At 42.9% G+C, this 14,180-nt stretch overlaps 2 protein-coding genes across 2 annotated transcripts in view; both read left to right on the top strand.

Annotated features, from left to right (window-relative positions):
* The window catches only part of PRKAA1 (protein kinase AMP-activated catalytic subunit alpha 1), a 29,831-nt gene extending 25,200 nt beyond the window's left edge, over window positions 1–4,631 (top strand). The window contains exon 9 of the mRNA XM_075741322.1: window positions 1,472–4,631. Coding sequence (XP_075597437.1) covers window positions 1,472–1,716 — 245 coding nt within the window. The 3' untranslated portion in view covers window positions 1,717–4,631. The remainder of the gene's footprint in view (window positions 1–1,471) is intronic.
* Window positions 4,632–5,536: 905 nt separating this feature from the next.
* Window positions 5,537–14,180, top strand: part of TTC33 (tetratricopeptide repeat domain 33) — a 56,682-nt gene continuing 48,038 nt past the window's right edge. Inside the window, exons 1-2 of the mRNA XM_075739905.1 lie at window positions 5,537–5,585; window positions 6,237–6,465. Coding sequence (XP_075596020.1) covers window positions 6,245–6,465 — 221 coding nt within the window. The 5' untranslated portion in view covers window positions 5,537–5,585; window positions 6,237–6,244. The remainder of the gene's footprint in view (window positions 5,586–6,236; window positions 6,466–14,180) is intronic.

Here is a 14,180-nt window from a genome sequence, read left to right on the forward strand (position 1 = left end):
TCTAGTCTTTCCTAGGCTGGGGGTGAGCAAGAAGTTAGGAGGGGATGCACCCTGGAGAGCTGAGCAGATTGGCCTAAAGGATAACCCATGCCATATAATGTTATGTTTGGCAAAGAAACTGAGGGGGTGGGGTTTGGGGAAGGTTGCCTTGAGACTGGCTGGGTATCAGTCTGCTTTGGAGAGGTGTGGTGAGTAGTTGCCTTTGTGTCACTTTTTTTCCCTTTCTTCTTATTAAACTATGTTTATATCCACCATGAGGTTTTATCATTTTTATCCTTCCCGTTCTCTTCCCTATTGTGCTGAGCTATTAGCTGCTGGGCAGAGTCAACTCACCAATGCTAGGAGTAGACACAATTTGAGAAAGGATTTGTATGGTTGCAGTAAATGAAGTTTTGAAAGCAGTTGGTCTAATCTATAGAAAGATCAATTTTACAGAGTGACAGTTACACAGCATAGCTTCCTGAAAACGTATGGAGGAGCTAGTAGAGACTGGCCATAATGCTTGTTTATGGGTATAGTACAGCTGATGGCTCAGGGAAAATAAGTGGCATGGAAAAAGGATTTACTGGAGTGGCTGGATTATAGAATAGGGTGGCTAAGGCCATGTCTCATGACAGTTTAATCTGATCTGACTTGGCTGTGTAGTCCTTGCCTCGATCCTTCCGACAATACAGGTGCTTGCTTAGATCCAGTGGTACTTGATACAGAGGACTAATCACTTTCCTGTGCTGACCTACTGCAGTACAGGACAAATGCCATCCCTGTTGGACGGGAGATGCCTGCTTAGAGCCATGCAGCTGGGGGAGGGCAGCCTGCTGCAGTCTTGGCCTTAACTCTTGAGGAAGTACAACCCAATGGCATGGATTTGCCATCTCTTTTCCAATAATGAAGCTGATTCCACTTTCCTTTCACTCCACCATTGTTAATGGTTCTCTGTTTCTCTTACCAAACTGTAGTTTAAAGTACCTTTGTGAAAAAGCAGTCTCTCCTGTGTTCACTGATTTCTTCTGGAAATAACTTTTCTGGTGCCAGGTGAGAGTCAAACTAATGTTCAGTATTTAAAGTAAGAACAGAGATACTGCAGTAGAATATTACTTCTAAGATGAAAGTATTTCCTCCTCATACTCAAGGTAAACTTAAGCTGCTGCAGCCCAAATGTGCAACTTACTAAGGGGAAAAACTTCCAAAAGTGAAGGATAAATTAATGTAGGCACTAGCAATTAATGTGTGAATGAATTACAAAAAAATATAAATAGTAACAAAGTATAAATAACCAAATATAAAGAAAACAAAAATAGAATAAAGTACATGCTAGCAAAAAGCATGAACAGAATGTTTGAACGTTATGCTATCCTGGTTTTGTTTGAAGTAACCTAAATTGAACTATTAAGAAGTGTGAGAAGGGGAAGATGTTTGCTGTTCCTGTAAGTGATCTGATACTGATAACTAATTTTCTTCTCTCACCCCCCAGATGAAATTACTGAAGTGAAGTCTGGGACTGCAACTCCACAGAGATCAGGTTCTGTGAGCAACTACAGATCCGGTCAAAAAGATTCAGATGCTGATGTGCAAGGAAAATCTGTAGATACATCCCTTACCTCATCAGTGACCTCTTCGCTTGACTCTTCTACAGCTGACTTAACTCCAAGACCGGGGAGTCATACAATAGAATTCTTTGAGATGTGTGCAAATCTTATTAAAATACTTGCACAATAATTTTGAAGATACGCTTATTTCTTTTATAGCAATAAGCATGCCTAAATCATAGTCAGATGCTTCCGATTATAATCCAGTTAAATTAACTAAGGCGCTGGAAAAGCTAGCCACAGAATGCAATTTGCACAAGGATTGAAATGATTATGGGCAGTTATGTATATTATTTTGAAGCTGGAGTGAATTCTGATTGTCTGCTGTCCAATAGCATAATACAGGTACAGGAAATCACATGCCCTTGGGGCAGTGTTCATAACATTTTACATTGAGTGCACATTAGTCTGCATATAACAACTAAGTTAGACCTCCTTGGTTTTTTCACTGGTAATACATAGCTCTGATGCACTGTAAGTAAATCTACACTTCCTAGTTCAATGACCTGAGGATGACAGTCACAATCTACAGTTGTGCCTCAGCTGGTCAGAACTGTCAATGTCTTCTAACAGTAACATGTTAAAACTGCTGTGTTTCTTTCCCCTTATTTGATAGTAAATGATAAAGAATAGTTTAATGCATTATAATGTACTACTATTAACAACTGATAAATTTGATTAAATGCATGCAAATCCAACCAGTTGGAAATGCATGTAGGTGTTCTGTAATGCACTAAAGGCAAAAGCGAGAAACTGAATGCTGAGGAGCCTTCGCATCCCATGGGCTAAAGCAAAATGTGGCTCTGTGAAGGAGAACTGTCAGCAGCCTCTTGATCTGTGCATACACCTTAGTGTGGTAGCAGCACAGCAGCTCCCTGCTGCTGCAGGCTGAGAATCCTTTTTCTTAGAAACGGGCATGTAGTTAAAAGCACGGCCTAAGGGCTCTTGCATGCTATTCCAGAATCTGAAATGGACAGTTTTTTAACATATATGTTAATACTTTGATACAGCTGTTTATCACGTTAACTTAGCATATACTATAAAGAATTCACTTTGCAGTTGAAACTACACGTACATGTTTGGTTTTCCCAGGCTTCCTTTATAGCAAACTTTGTTATTTAAATTCATCGTGAAATTAAATAGTCCAGCTTTTCAGCTGAACATGGAAAACTGATCGTGAAAACAGGAGTGCTAATATTCAAAAAGTTTTCAACAGTAAATTGCAATTACCCATAAAATAAATCCTTCTGCATTTATAGTTTTTGCAGTGTTCCAGAAAGAAAATTGAACCTCATATGTTAAAATGACAGTACTTGCACAAAAACATTTAGTCTCTTGTAAATTGGATATAATTAGCCACAATGCCGTTTTCCTGTAGCACTAATAGATATAAACAGTAAACTGTATGTCATAAAATGTTTAGTTTTGTATTCAAGAATTAATGTTCTCTTCAAAATAAACTTCATGACCTACTCTGTTTCAAAGGTTGCTCTCCCAGGGAGAGACTGGAAATCATGGCATTACTATGAACAGTTAAACCTGGGCTCTTAAAATGGTTGGGGATTCTTGCCAATGAGATTTCATCCACAGAAAACTGCTAGCTACAGATAGAAGAACAGTTTATTCCAGGCCAACTGGCTTCAGTCCAGAAATTCATCTGTTATGAACATGCATAGAATCTGAAGAAACGTAAAGCTGCTTTAAGCCCTGGAACTGCTGTAACTGCATTCTGAACTGGGCGGTTGTGTGGTCTATTTAGTATGTAGGTGCAAGTTACAACTTCAATTGCTTATTCTCAAGCATCACACACAGTCCCTGTAATACGAAGTTGTATTGCTGTATCTCAGAGTGGAAGATTTCCCTTAGATAAAGCTTGGGATTTAAACTCCTGAGATTGAGATGTCAACATGAGGGACCAGCTGCATAATCCTACTTTGAAGTGCTGTTTTTAATCTTGTAAGAATTGGGCCTCATGTACTGAATAAATCAGTGTTCATTTTTGCTACCCTTTTATTTTGAAATTGTTAAATAGTGCACTTGTACAAATATAACAAAACGCACAGTTTTTTTATTTGTTGTAATTCCTCATCTGGAACTGGTTTGGGATCACTCTTTATATGTTAAACTAAGTATGTATAAATGGTATCTGCTCCTGGTTTGCAAACTTGTAATGCTGATCACAAATGCAAGCTGTCAAGGTGCAAATAGCTTTTAATTTTATATACTTTTTTTGGCCCTCTTGTGCATTAAGACCACCATGGTTTTTCCTTTGTTTTGGTATCTGGAGATGAAAGTAAGTTTCTGCAGAAGTGTGCTGTATGCATAGTTTTAAATAAAGTAAAAGTTATTGGTATGATAAATTAGTTTTGATGGCCAAAAATTTTCTGATTGAACAGAGATTTTTGTAGGGGGTGGGGAGGGAGAAAGGGGACAGACAACTTAGTTGAACCCAGAACAGCTGCCTGTTGGGTGACTTTCCTATGCTTTGTAGATCTTGCTGTTGAAACAGCTTTCTTCACATGTTCCTACTGATCTTGCAGACCCTTTTTTTAGCATCGCACTAGTGTCTGCCAACATGCTATGAAACATAACTTCACTGCAAAAGCTGCCAGGGTCGTGAGGAGGCAGTTTATGCAAATACACAAATTGGTCAAGTATGTTACTCTGTATTCCCAAGCTTACTCCTGTTGGAGTACATTGAATTATCTTGCCTTTGTATTGTAATTTTTTCAAAAACATGGATGAACCTGATTGTCCATGTGCAATATAACTCACTCAGTAGTGGATAAAAATTCATCTTGGTGGTGCAATATTTAAAAAAAAACTTTCATGTTTGTCTTGATATGAGTGTTTAATACAAAAGTGGAAATAAATTTTATTTTACCAGTTGATTACCATTGTAAGATATGAAAAGATGTGCCTACTTCCTATGTTAATTTCTTTTGACAAAGCTGATTGGCAAAAAATGCTTGTTTATAACTGTATAACTTTTTAAACTTTCAAAACTTTAAGTAAACATGAAATGCTGAACCATGTCGTTTGAAACTGTGTGCATGGCGTCGTCTGGTATTACGTATGTTATAAATTAACACATAAGGACTGTTACACTTGTTTTAAAAACAACTGCAATTACCATTTTAGAATAAGCAGCACTAACTCACTGCAGAACTCCCAGCTAAGCAGGCTGGGCCACCACCTGTGCCAGCCTGGCCCCCGACTGACCGTTTTCCCCTCGGTGCCGCACAAAGGAACGTGAGGCAGACGGGCCGCTCGGTGTCCAAGTCCCCATCTGCCCCGCGCCCTATCTGCTCTCTTCATGCGGCGCGGGTGGTTCTTTTGCCTTGGTGTTTGCCCCTGTAACTAGGGAGCAATTTTAAATCCTGTAGCCTTTTTCTTCCTGTTAGGAAAAAGAAGAAAAAAAAAATAATCCCCAAACCCCTCGCTTCCAGCCTTGCTCCTTTTCCCTCGCGGTATTTCATGCTGGGAGCCGCCCGCCCCGTCAGGCGGTGGCCGCGCCCAGAGGGAGCGGCCGGTGCTGTGGAGCTGCGGTGGGCGACCCGCGGGTGCCGTTCCCGCCTGCCTTCGCCCGTCCCCCCGCGCCTCACGCCCGGTGCGCTCGGGGCAGGTGGTGGTAAAATCCCCAAAGCTGCATCACCCGTCCTGCACCTCCCGCCGCGCACCAGCACCGCGGCAGCCGCGCTCGCCCTCAGGGCGCTCCGTTACCCAGCTGGCGCTGCCCTGCGGTGCCCGGGCGCCTCCCGGTGGGCTCAGGAAAGCTGCGTTTCGCCGGCACTTACACACGCCCCAGCGCCCTCCCCCGGCCCTCCCCGAACCGTTCCGGGGGAACTACAGCTCCCGGCGGCCCCTGGCGCCGCGACGGGCCATGGTCGCTGCCGGTGCCCTGCCCTCCCGTCCTGCCCTTCCGCTTCCTGCCGGAGGGGGGTCACGGGTCGAGCGGGGCTTGCATCCGGAAGAGGGGTGCTCGGAGCAGAGCGGCAGGTAACGCTCCCCTGCCGCGGGCCTCTGCCGGGTCTCGAACCACGGGGGGCTGCGGGCCGGTGTCGGGGCCCCCTCGGCGGGAGGCTGGGCGGGGCGGAGCCGATGCAGGACGCGGTCTGCTCAGCCCTGCTGGCTGGTCCTCTCCTGCCGCCTACCCCGTCGGTTGTGCTGGGCCTCGCTCCCGGCCGCGGTGAGACCGTCCCTCAGGCGGCCGGGCCGAAGGCATCTGGGGCTGTGCAGCGGAGGTCGGCGTGGCGGCTGCAGCTCGTAGCCGTCCGGGATAGTGGCCGTGCCTGTGTCACTCACCTCGGACCGAGTCATTTCCTTTCTCTTTTTTGTCTGGTTTCCTGTGTGTTGCCTTCAACGTTATAAGGCTTTCTGGTGTGTCACAGCTCTGGATTTGGGGGTTTGTTTTGGTTTTTTTCTTCTTTCTTCTCTTTTTTTCCTGCTAGAGATCATCTTTCAGCTGGGCTCAAAATTATAGTTGCCTGACTGACATCTCTGGTAAAGCTAATGGGCAGAATTTGTGCAGACGAGTTGCGGTCTGTTGCATATTACTTTTTTAGAATTACTTGTTTAGCAAGGTGTATTTTTTCTTCTGTGCACTTAAAAGCTAAATTACCTAAATACTGAAAATACATTTTTCTTTAGTTCTCCAAATGGCTTCTTTTGGGTGGAAGAGAAAGATTGGTGAGAAAGTTTCAAAAGCTACTTCTCAGCAATTTGAAGCAGAAGCTGCGGATGACAAGGATCTGGCTGATGATGATGATGCTAACTGGGTACATGCAACTAAGAGAAGAAAGGAAATTCTCTTAGAAGACTGTGCAAAGAAAAGTAAGGAGCTGAAGGATGAAGGTGCAAGTTTGGCGGAAAATAGGAGGTACTAATGTTATCTTGCTCTTTTTTATTGACTGAATAAGGACTAAATAATATTTTAATCCCTTCTCTAAACACTAGGTAACTTGCTGGCAGCTGCATTCACACTTTTCATATTTGAAAAAGTGATCACTTCTTTACAGAATCACAGAGTAGTAGGAGTTAGAAGGGACCTCTGGAGATCGTCTGGTCCAGTCCCTCTGCTAGAGCAGGGTCACCCAGAGCAGGTTGCACAGGATCGCGTCCAGGCGGGTTTTGAATATCTCCGGAGAAGGAGACTCCACAACCTCTCTGGGCAGCCTGTCCCAGTGCTCTGTCACCCTCAGAGTGAAGAAGTTTTTCCCCATGTCCAGATGGAACTTCCCGTGTTCCAGTTTGTGCCCATTGCCCCTTGTCCTGTCACTGGGCACCACTGGAGAGAGTCTGGCCTCTTCCTCTAGACGTCCACCCTTTAGATATTTATAAGCGTTGATCAGATCCCCTCTTGGTCTTGTCTTTTCCAGACTGAACAGCCCCAGCTCTCTCAGCCTTTCCTCATAGGAGAGATGCTCCAGTCCCCTCATCATCCTTGTAGCCCTCCGCTGGACTCTCTCCAGTAGTTCCCTGTCTGTCTTGAACTGGGCAGCCCAGAACTGGACACAATATTCCAGATGTGGCCTCACCAGGGCAGAGTAGAGGGGGAGGATAACCTCCCTCGACCTGCTGGTCACATTCTTCTTAATGCCCCCCAGGATACCATTGGCCTTCTTGGCCACGAGGGCACACTGCTGGCTCATGGAGAGCTTGTTGTCCACCGGGACTCCCAGGTCCTTCTCTGCAGCACTGCTTCCCAGCAGGCCAACCCCTAACCTGTACTGTTGCCTGGGGTTCTTCTTCCCTAGCGGCAGGACCCAACACTTGCCCTTGTTGAATTTCATTAGATTCTTCTCCGCTCAACTCTCCAGCCTGTCCAGGTCTCGCTGAATGGCAGCGCAGCCTGCTGGTGTGTCAGCCACTCCTCCCAGTTTTGTATTGTCAGCAAACTTGCTGAGGGTACACTCTGTCCTCTTGTCCAGGTCATTGATGAATATGTTGAACAAGACCAGACCCAGTACTGACCCCTGGGGCACACCACTAGCTACAGGCCTCCAACTAGACTCTGCGCCGCTTATCACAACCATCTGGGCCCTGACATTCAGCCAAGTCTCAACCACCTCACTGTCCACTCATCTAACCCTGACTTCCTAAGCTTGCTTGTGAAGATGTTATGGGAGACAGTGTCAAAAACCTTCCTGAAGTCAAGGTAGACAACATCCACTGCTCTCCCTTCATCCATCCAGCTGCTCATGCCATCATAGAAAGCTATCAGATTGGTCAGGCGTGATTTCCCCTTGGTCCATCCATGTTGACCACTCCCAATAACCTTCTTTTCCTCCACATGCTTATTGATGACCCCCAGAATGAGCTATTCCATCACCTTTCCAGGGATGGAGGTGAGGCTGACTGGCCTGTAGTCTCCTGGGTCCTCCTTCCTGCCCTTTTGGAAGACTGGAGTGACTTTGGCTTTCCTCCAGTCCTCAGGCACCTCTCTCGTTCTCCATGACTTTTCAAAGATGATGGAGAGTGGCCTAGCAGTAACATCTGCCAGCTCCTTGAGCACTTGTGGGTGCATCCTGTCAGGTCCCATGGATTTCTGGATGTCATGTTTGCCTAGATGTTCTCTAACCTGATCCTCCTTAACCGAGGGAAAGTCTTCCTTTCTCCAGAATTTCTCTCCTGCCTCCAGGGTCTGAGTTTCCTGAGGGCTGGCCTTAGCAGTGAAGACTGAAGCAAAGGTGGCAGTCAGTAACTCTGCCTTCTCTGTATCCTCTGTCACCAGGGCACTCACCTCATTCAGCAGTGGGCCCACATTTTCCATAGTCTTCCTTTTGCTGCTGATGTACTTGAAGAAGCCCTTCTTGTTGTCCTTGACATCCCTTGCCAGATTTCATTCCAAGTGGATCTTAGCCTTCCTTGTTGTAGCCCTGCATTCTCTGACTATATCCCTATATTCCTCCCAAGTGGCCAGTACCTTTTTCCACGTTCTGTAAACTGTGTTCTTCTCTTTGAGTTTTTCCAGGAGCTACTTGCTCATCCGTGCAGATCTCCTGCCTCCTTTGCTTGTCTTCCTATTCTTTGGGATGCACTGATCTTGAGCTTTCATTCTACCTTTTCTGTCTGGTACTAAATAAGTTGTTTCCTTTGGTGGCATTGGCAGCAGTGAAATGAAACTTGTATTCCATCTCATTTTTGCATGTTCATGTAACAAAAAGATGATAGAAGGAGGGAGATGAGAAACTGATTGGATCTGAAAGTTGAAAGGGTAAATAAGATACAGTGATATAAGCCACAGCATACATAATGCTTTAGCTACTCTGAGAGCTTTCTCCTCTCTTGTGAATGTGTCTCTTTCTCTTACTAAGAGTAAGCATATTTGCATGTGTACAGCGCCTGGGCAAATACTGCAGAGCAGCTAGTGCACTGTTAATCTGTCTAATGCTTTTGGAAAGTCAGGTTCAGGTAGCTGCTCTGAGCATCTTCTGATAGCAGTAATGAGTCTTGAAACGTTGGCAATTTTGGAAGGATATTGTAAAGATAGTTCCATTGTCCTATTGTGCTTCAAGCAGAAAGTACCTTTCGAGTAGGTGGGGGTTAGAAGAGGGAAAGAGGGACTATAAATTACACATTAACTACATAATTCGTTAGATCTTCTCTGGAGGGGGACAGAACAGTTCCAAGGATAGTCCCCTTTAAAATCTTCAGAATGCTTGACATCTCAATCTGTATCCTGACTTTACTTGTCTGACCATCTCTTCTTTATTCATTGTGTTAGACCAGATATAACATTATTTTCCTGGTAGAAACAATTCCACAATTGTCAGTATGTGCTCCTGTGTTTTTAAACTTTTTGTGTTAAGAAATTTCATCCTAAAAAAGGGTTCCCTTGGCAATATGGAGGAGAGAAAAACTTGGAAGTTTAAAGCAGGCAAGTTTGTATGTGATAATAAATACACTGTGTGTGTGGTCTGGTCTGATTTAAAAAATAATGAATAAATAAAAAATGTCTGAGAAAAGGCTTCTGTTAAAATACTTAAATACAGTTTTCTCTTTTTGCTCAAATGGTGACACTGTTCAGGGGGGTCAGTGATTCACTTCTGTACATCCTTTTGTGTTCTGGAGTTCTGTAATTCCTGAACAAAATTTTGAAGCCTTTTAAAGCTGACTTTGAATTTAAACTAAATTAAGCTAAATCAGCTTTAAGCATGCTGCTGCTGTATTAATATCTTTAATGCAGTAGCTGCGTAAGTTGGTTACATTAATATTGATAGCCAAAAATTCAGAATACACAAATTAAAGAGTCTATCAACATCTTTGTTTTTAACTCTGGAAGTACATACAGTGGCCTACAGAAAGGTAGGGCAATTCAGTCCCTTTCAGGATATAGAGATTGTGTCATTAAGCTTGGGAAAACAGAAGTATTTCTAAAGGTTTTCATTCTATGTCTGGTAATCACTAGTGTTTACTATACTTACATATATTAAACAGAGATTCATTTTTATTTCTGTCTTCCATTCTACCTTGGCCTTCCTTGTATTTTGCTTTGGATGTTGTATATCTTTTCTCTGTGGATTTTGGTGTTCTTTTTTGATTCTTTGTTTTTGTATATTGTGTAAAGTGCAATAAATCTCTTGAAGAGCAGCAAATAGCCTGTTGTATATGTGGTTTAGGGTAGGGAGATACAGACTGCTGCATCTTTATTTTGAGCAGCAGGTAAGCTTTTAATATTTTAAGTTGGTCTTAGAGATTGAGTTTTCCTTTATCTGTCAGTTAGAAAACAATGCAAGAGCTTAACCCATCCAGAAGTAGCAACGTAAGGGTTTTTTGTGAATTTAGTGAGAACTATGTATCATCAGAAGTGCCTGTAAGAGCTACTGAGAAACACTGAATGGCTTATAAAAAATATGAGAAACAAGTTACAAGAAATTATAATGCAGCTTTTGGGAGGCTTATCACACTCATGTTAACACTCGTTATCTGAGGCTTTCAAGTTCTAACTTGAAATTGTAGTTTCCATCAGTTACTCTAGCACACTCTGTACAGTTTGGGCAATTTTGGTAGTATAGTGCTATCAGGCTACATAACTTTCAGGCTGATCTTTCTCTTAAAAAAAATAATCACATAGATTAGAGGCTAAACTCACAGTGGGAGGCTTTTATTACTTTTAACAGGTGGTACAGTTGACATACCATTACAGGGAACTTGAGGAAGCAGACTGAAAGGAATGTTTATTCTCTCTGGTGGAGGGTGGTTGCTGTAGTTGTCTTTCAGACTTACATGGTCTATTTCTTGAATATATGTTTGTAGAACATAAGCAGACTCACGTAAGTAATTGAGTACTTAATGTGGATTGTTTCTTGAAATATCAAAGCATAATAACAGTTAAAGAAAGATTTGCATTGGATTGTGTAGCATTCAGGTAAAAGTATGGTATCTCTTCCATTGAAGAAACTCAGAAGAAAAGCAAAGACTGAACACTAGAGGGTAACCAAGGTGGTATCTTAGTTGGTGTTGGAGTGGAGAGAAGAAGGGGATCCTGAAAGAAAACGGACTTGGGAAGAAGCAAGAGGCTAAATAAAAGAAAGAATGGAAAGTAATAAATTCAACTTCACTTTTCATGGAAGAGACTCCGAGGTCCACCACCTCTCTGGGCAGCCTATTCCAATGCCTGACCACTCTTTCAGTGAAGAAATTTTTCCAAATACCCAATCTAAATCTCCCCTAATGCAACTTGACACCATTTCCTCTTGTCCTATCACTTGTTATTTGGGAGAAAAGACCAACGCCCACCTCACCACAACCTTCTTTCAGGTAGTTGTAGAGAGTGACAAGGTCTCCCCTCAGCCTCTTCTTCTCTGGACCAAACAACCCCAGTTCCCTCAGCCGCTCCTCATCAGACTTGTGCTCTAGACCCTTCACCAGCTTCGTTGCCCTTCTCTGGACGTGCTCCAGCACCTCAATGTCTTTCTTGTAGTGAGAGGCCCAACACTGAACATAGGACTCGAGTTGCGGCCTCACCAGTGCCGAGTACAGGGGGACGATCACTTCCCCAGTCCTGCTGGCCACACTAGTTCTGATACAAGCCAGGATGCTGTTGACCTTCTTGGCCACCTTGGCACACTGCTGGTTCATGTTCAGCTGGCTGTCAACCAAGATCCCCAGGTCCTTTTCCTCCAGGCAGCTTTCCAGCCACTCTGCCCCAAGCCTGTAGCGTTGCATGGGGTTGTTGTGACTCAGGTGCAGGACCTGGCACTTGGCCTTGTTGAACCTCATACAGTTGGCCTCGGCTCATCGATCCAGCCTGTCCAGATCCCTCTGCAGAGTTTTCCCACCCTCGAGCAGATCAGCACTCCCACCCAACTGGGTGTCGTCTGCAAACTTACTGAGGGTGCACTCGATCCCCTCATCCAGATCATCGATAAAGATATTAAACAAGACTGGCCCCAAGACTGAGCCCTGGGGAATGCCACTTGTGTTTTGCATGACAAAATCACTATGATGAGAGATTCATTTTATAAGAATATTCACTATTACTTATCTAGGACAGTGACTGCCACCTTTACACTTCATTAGTCCATTAGCTTATCTTTCTGGTAAGGGAAGGCGGTGGTGGTGTGACACCCCCACCATGGTGGTGTCAGTGTCTGCATATGCAGTAAGCCTCTTTCTGTGGGTGAGGGAGATCTGACTGACTTGTGCTTGTAAAGTGACCCTCAGTGCTTCTTGGGGAAAAGGAATAATGGGCTGCTTGGAGGTCAGAATTTGTACAGACTGCTTTCTTTGCCGATTGGCAAACTCAGGAGTGGCATGGGTGGATTGTTTTGGAGGTGGCAGCACTCAATGGGTTTTCAGATTTTGCAGGAGGTGCTTGAGGACTATTTGTACCTGCTGTAATGTGTATGCATGAACTTGTTAAGCTGAGACTGAGACACACACGGAAGAAAAATGGTGCTGAAGAGAGCAGTTTCTGATCCATATTTTAGTCTTGTGGGATGGGCAGAAAGATGAGGAGACTACCAAAAACAAGTATTGAATTACGTTGATTATCCCAGTGGATCTGTTACTGTGGAAGACGTGGCTTAGGAAATTCTGACCCTGAAACTTGATCAATAGCCAGTTATGAATGTGACTTTTGGATGAGCGATCTCACTGTCAGAACAAAAAGAAAAGGCAGATATGTGGAAGAAGTGGCATGTTTGTGTGCTCTTTTGATGTGTGCGAAGGAGCAATTAAACAGTCTTTTGGGAAACAGTCTGTTGATGGAAAGAATGGAGAATATTCTAGAGGAGAAATGGGTTTTGCTTGTATGAAACTTGAAGTGCTGGCATTTTATCCAACTTGAGGCACCAATATGGATGTACCCATGTGTACTTGAATTAAACAAACAAAAAAACCCCACCCAAAAAACCCCCAAGCAAAACAACCACCATAATCCAGGTTAGATTTTTTGTATTGGTAGTCCTATACTGTTTTAAATCCAGCACAATCCAACAGGATAAAAGTTCATGTGCTCAGCCTCAGTGTTTTGAGCACAGCCAATTGCAATCTCAGTGTGTCTTGACTCGTCGGTAGGGTAGTCTTTGGCTGTGAACAAAAGCTTAAGAATGTGTTCAGGTGAGATTAAACAATGAAGTATAATGTCCTCAAACATATAGCATGTAGAGTGCTAACAGCAACGGTAAGAAAAATTGCTGTCAGACTAGTATCTTCAATATAATTGAGTTGCTTATTCATATAGATGGCTTTGCAATCCCCGTGTGGTTTTCAAACTACAAACACTTTTGTAGCTGGACCAGTAGGTGGAGATAGAGGTCGTCTCAATGTACCCTGAAGATGTACAAAAGTGCTCATCTAAATACTTCGTTTTCTTTTGCAAATAGACATTACTGGGTTTAACGTCATACTCATTTGCATTTAATTTTTCAATTTTCCTAAATAAAAGTTAATACTTCTCTGGCTTCTGATGATTTTTTTTTTTTAATTATTCCATATTGCACTTAAAAATCTCCATCTCTAAAGCTAATACTGGTTTGGGAAGATCATGTTTTCAACTGGAACACTCATGTTTTGGCTGAGCTTATAGAGATTCATCTGTGTTAAAATAAATAGTTGATGTCACTTTGTTACTTGATGTATAAATTAGACTGATTAATAGGGTTTTATTCTTTCTTTCCTTTAGCTTTTGTAGCAGCAAATTAAATAAGGACATATCAAAATGCTATAAGCAGACCAGACAATAGGTCAATTTTCATGAAACTTATCTAGAGGAACTAACTTTTGATAATTATTTGATTTAATTTTCTAATCTATTTAAAAAATTGAACTTCTGTGAAGTACTACTTATTCCACATTTTAGCAGTTGGACTTTTTTTCCCCCTGATGCTAATATGCCAGTATGACTTCAACATGTGTAGTTTATGACTCCTTAGCTGTATGAGCTGTAGTTGAGTTTGTCTTTCTCACTAGACATGATAAGGTGTCTGTGTCAGATGATGAGAGGCACATTACTTTAAGTACAGTGGTAAGTTAAGTGTTATAAAAAATATATATTTAGCAGATGGAGCAGAAAAGTAATACTTAAATAAAGTTGAAAAGCCTTTCTGTCATGTTCTTAAAATATTTGTATTTGATAATTTATCTGTG

Source organism: Balearica regulorum, chromosome Z, assembly GCF_011004875.1.
Source record: "Balearica regulorum gibbericeps isolate bBalReg1 chromosome Z, bBalReg1.pri, whole genome shotgun sequence".
Taxonomy (NCBI): Eukaryota; Metazoa; Chordata; class Aves; order Gruiformes; family Gruidae; genus Balearica; species Balearica regulorum.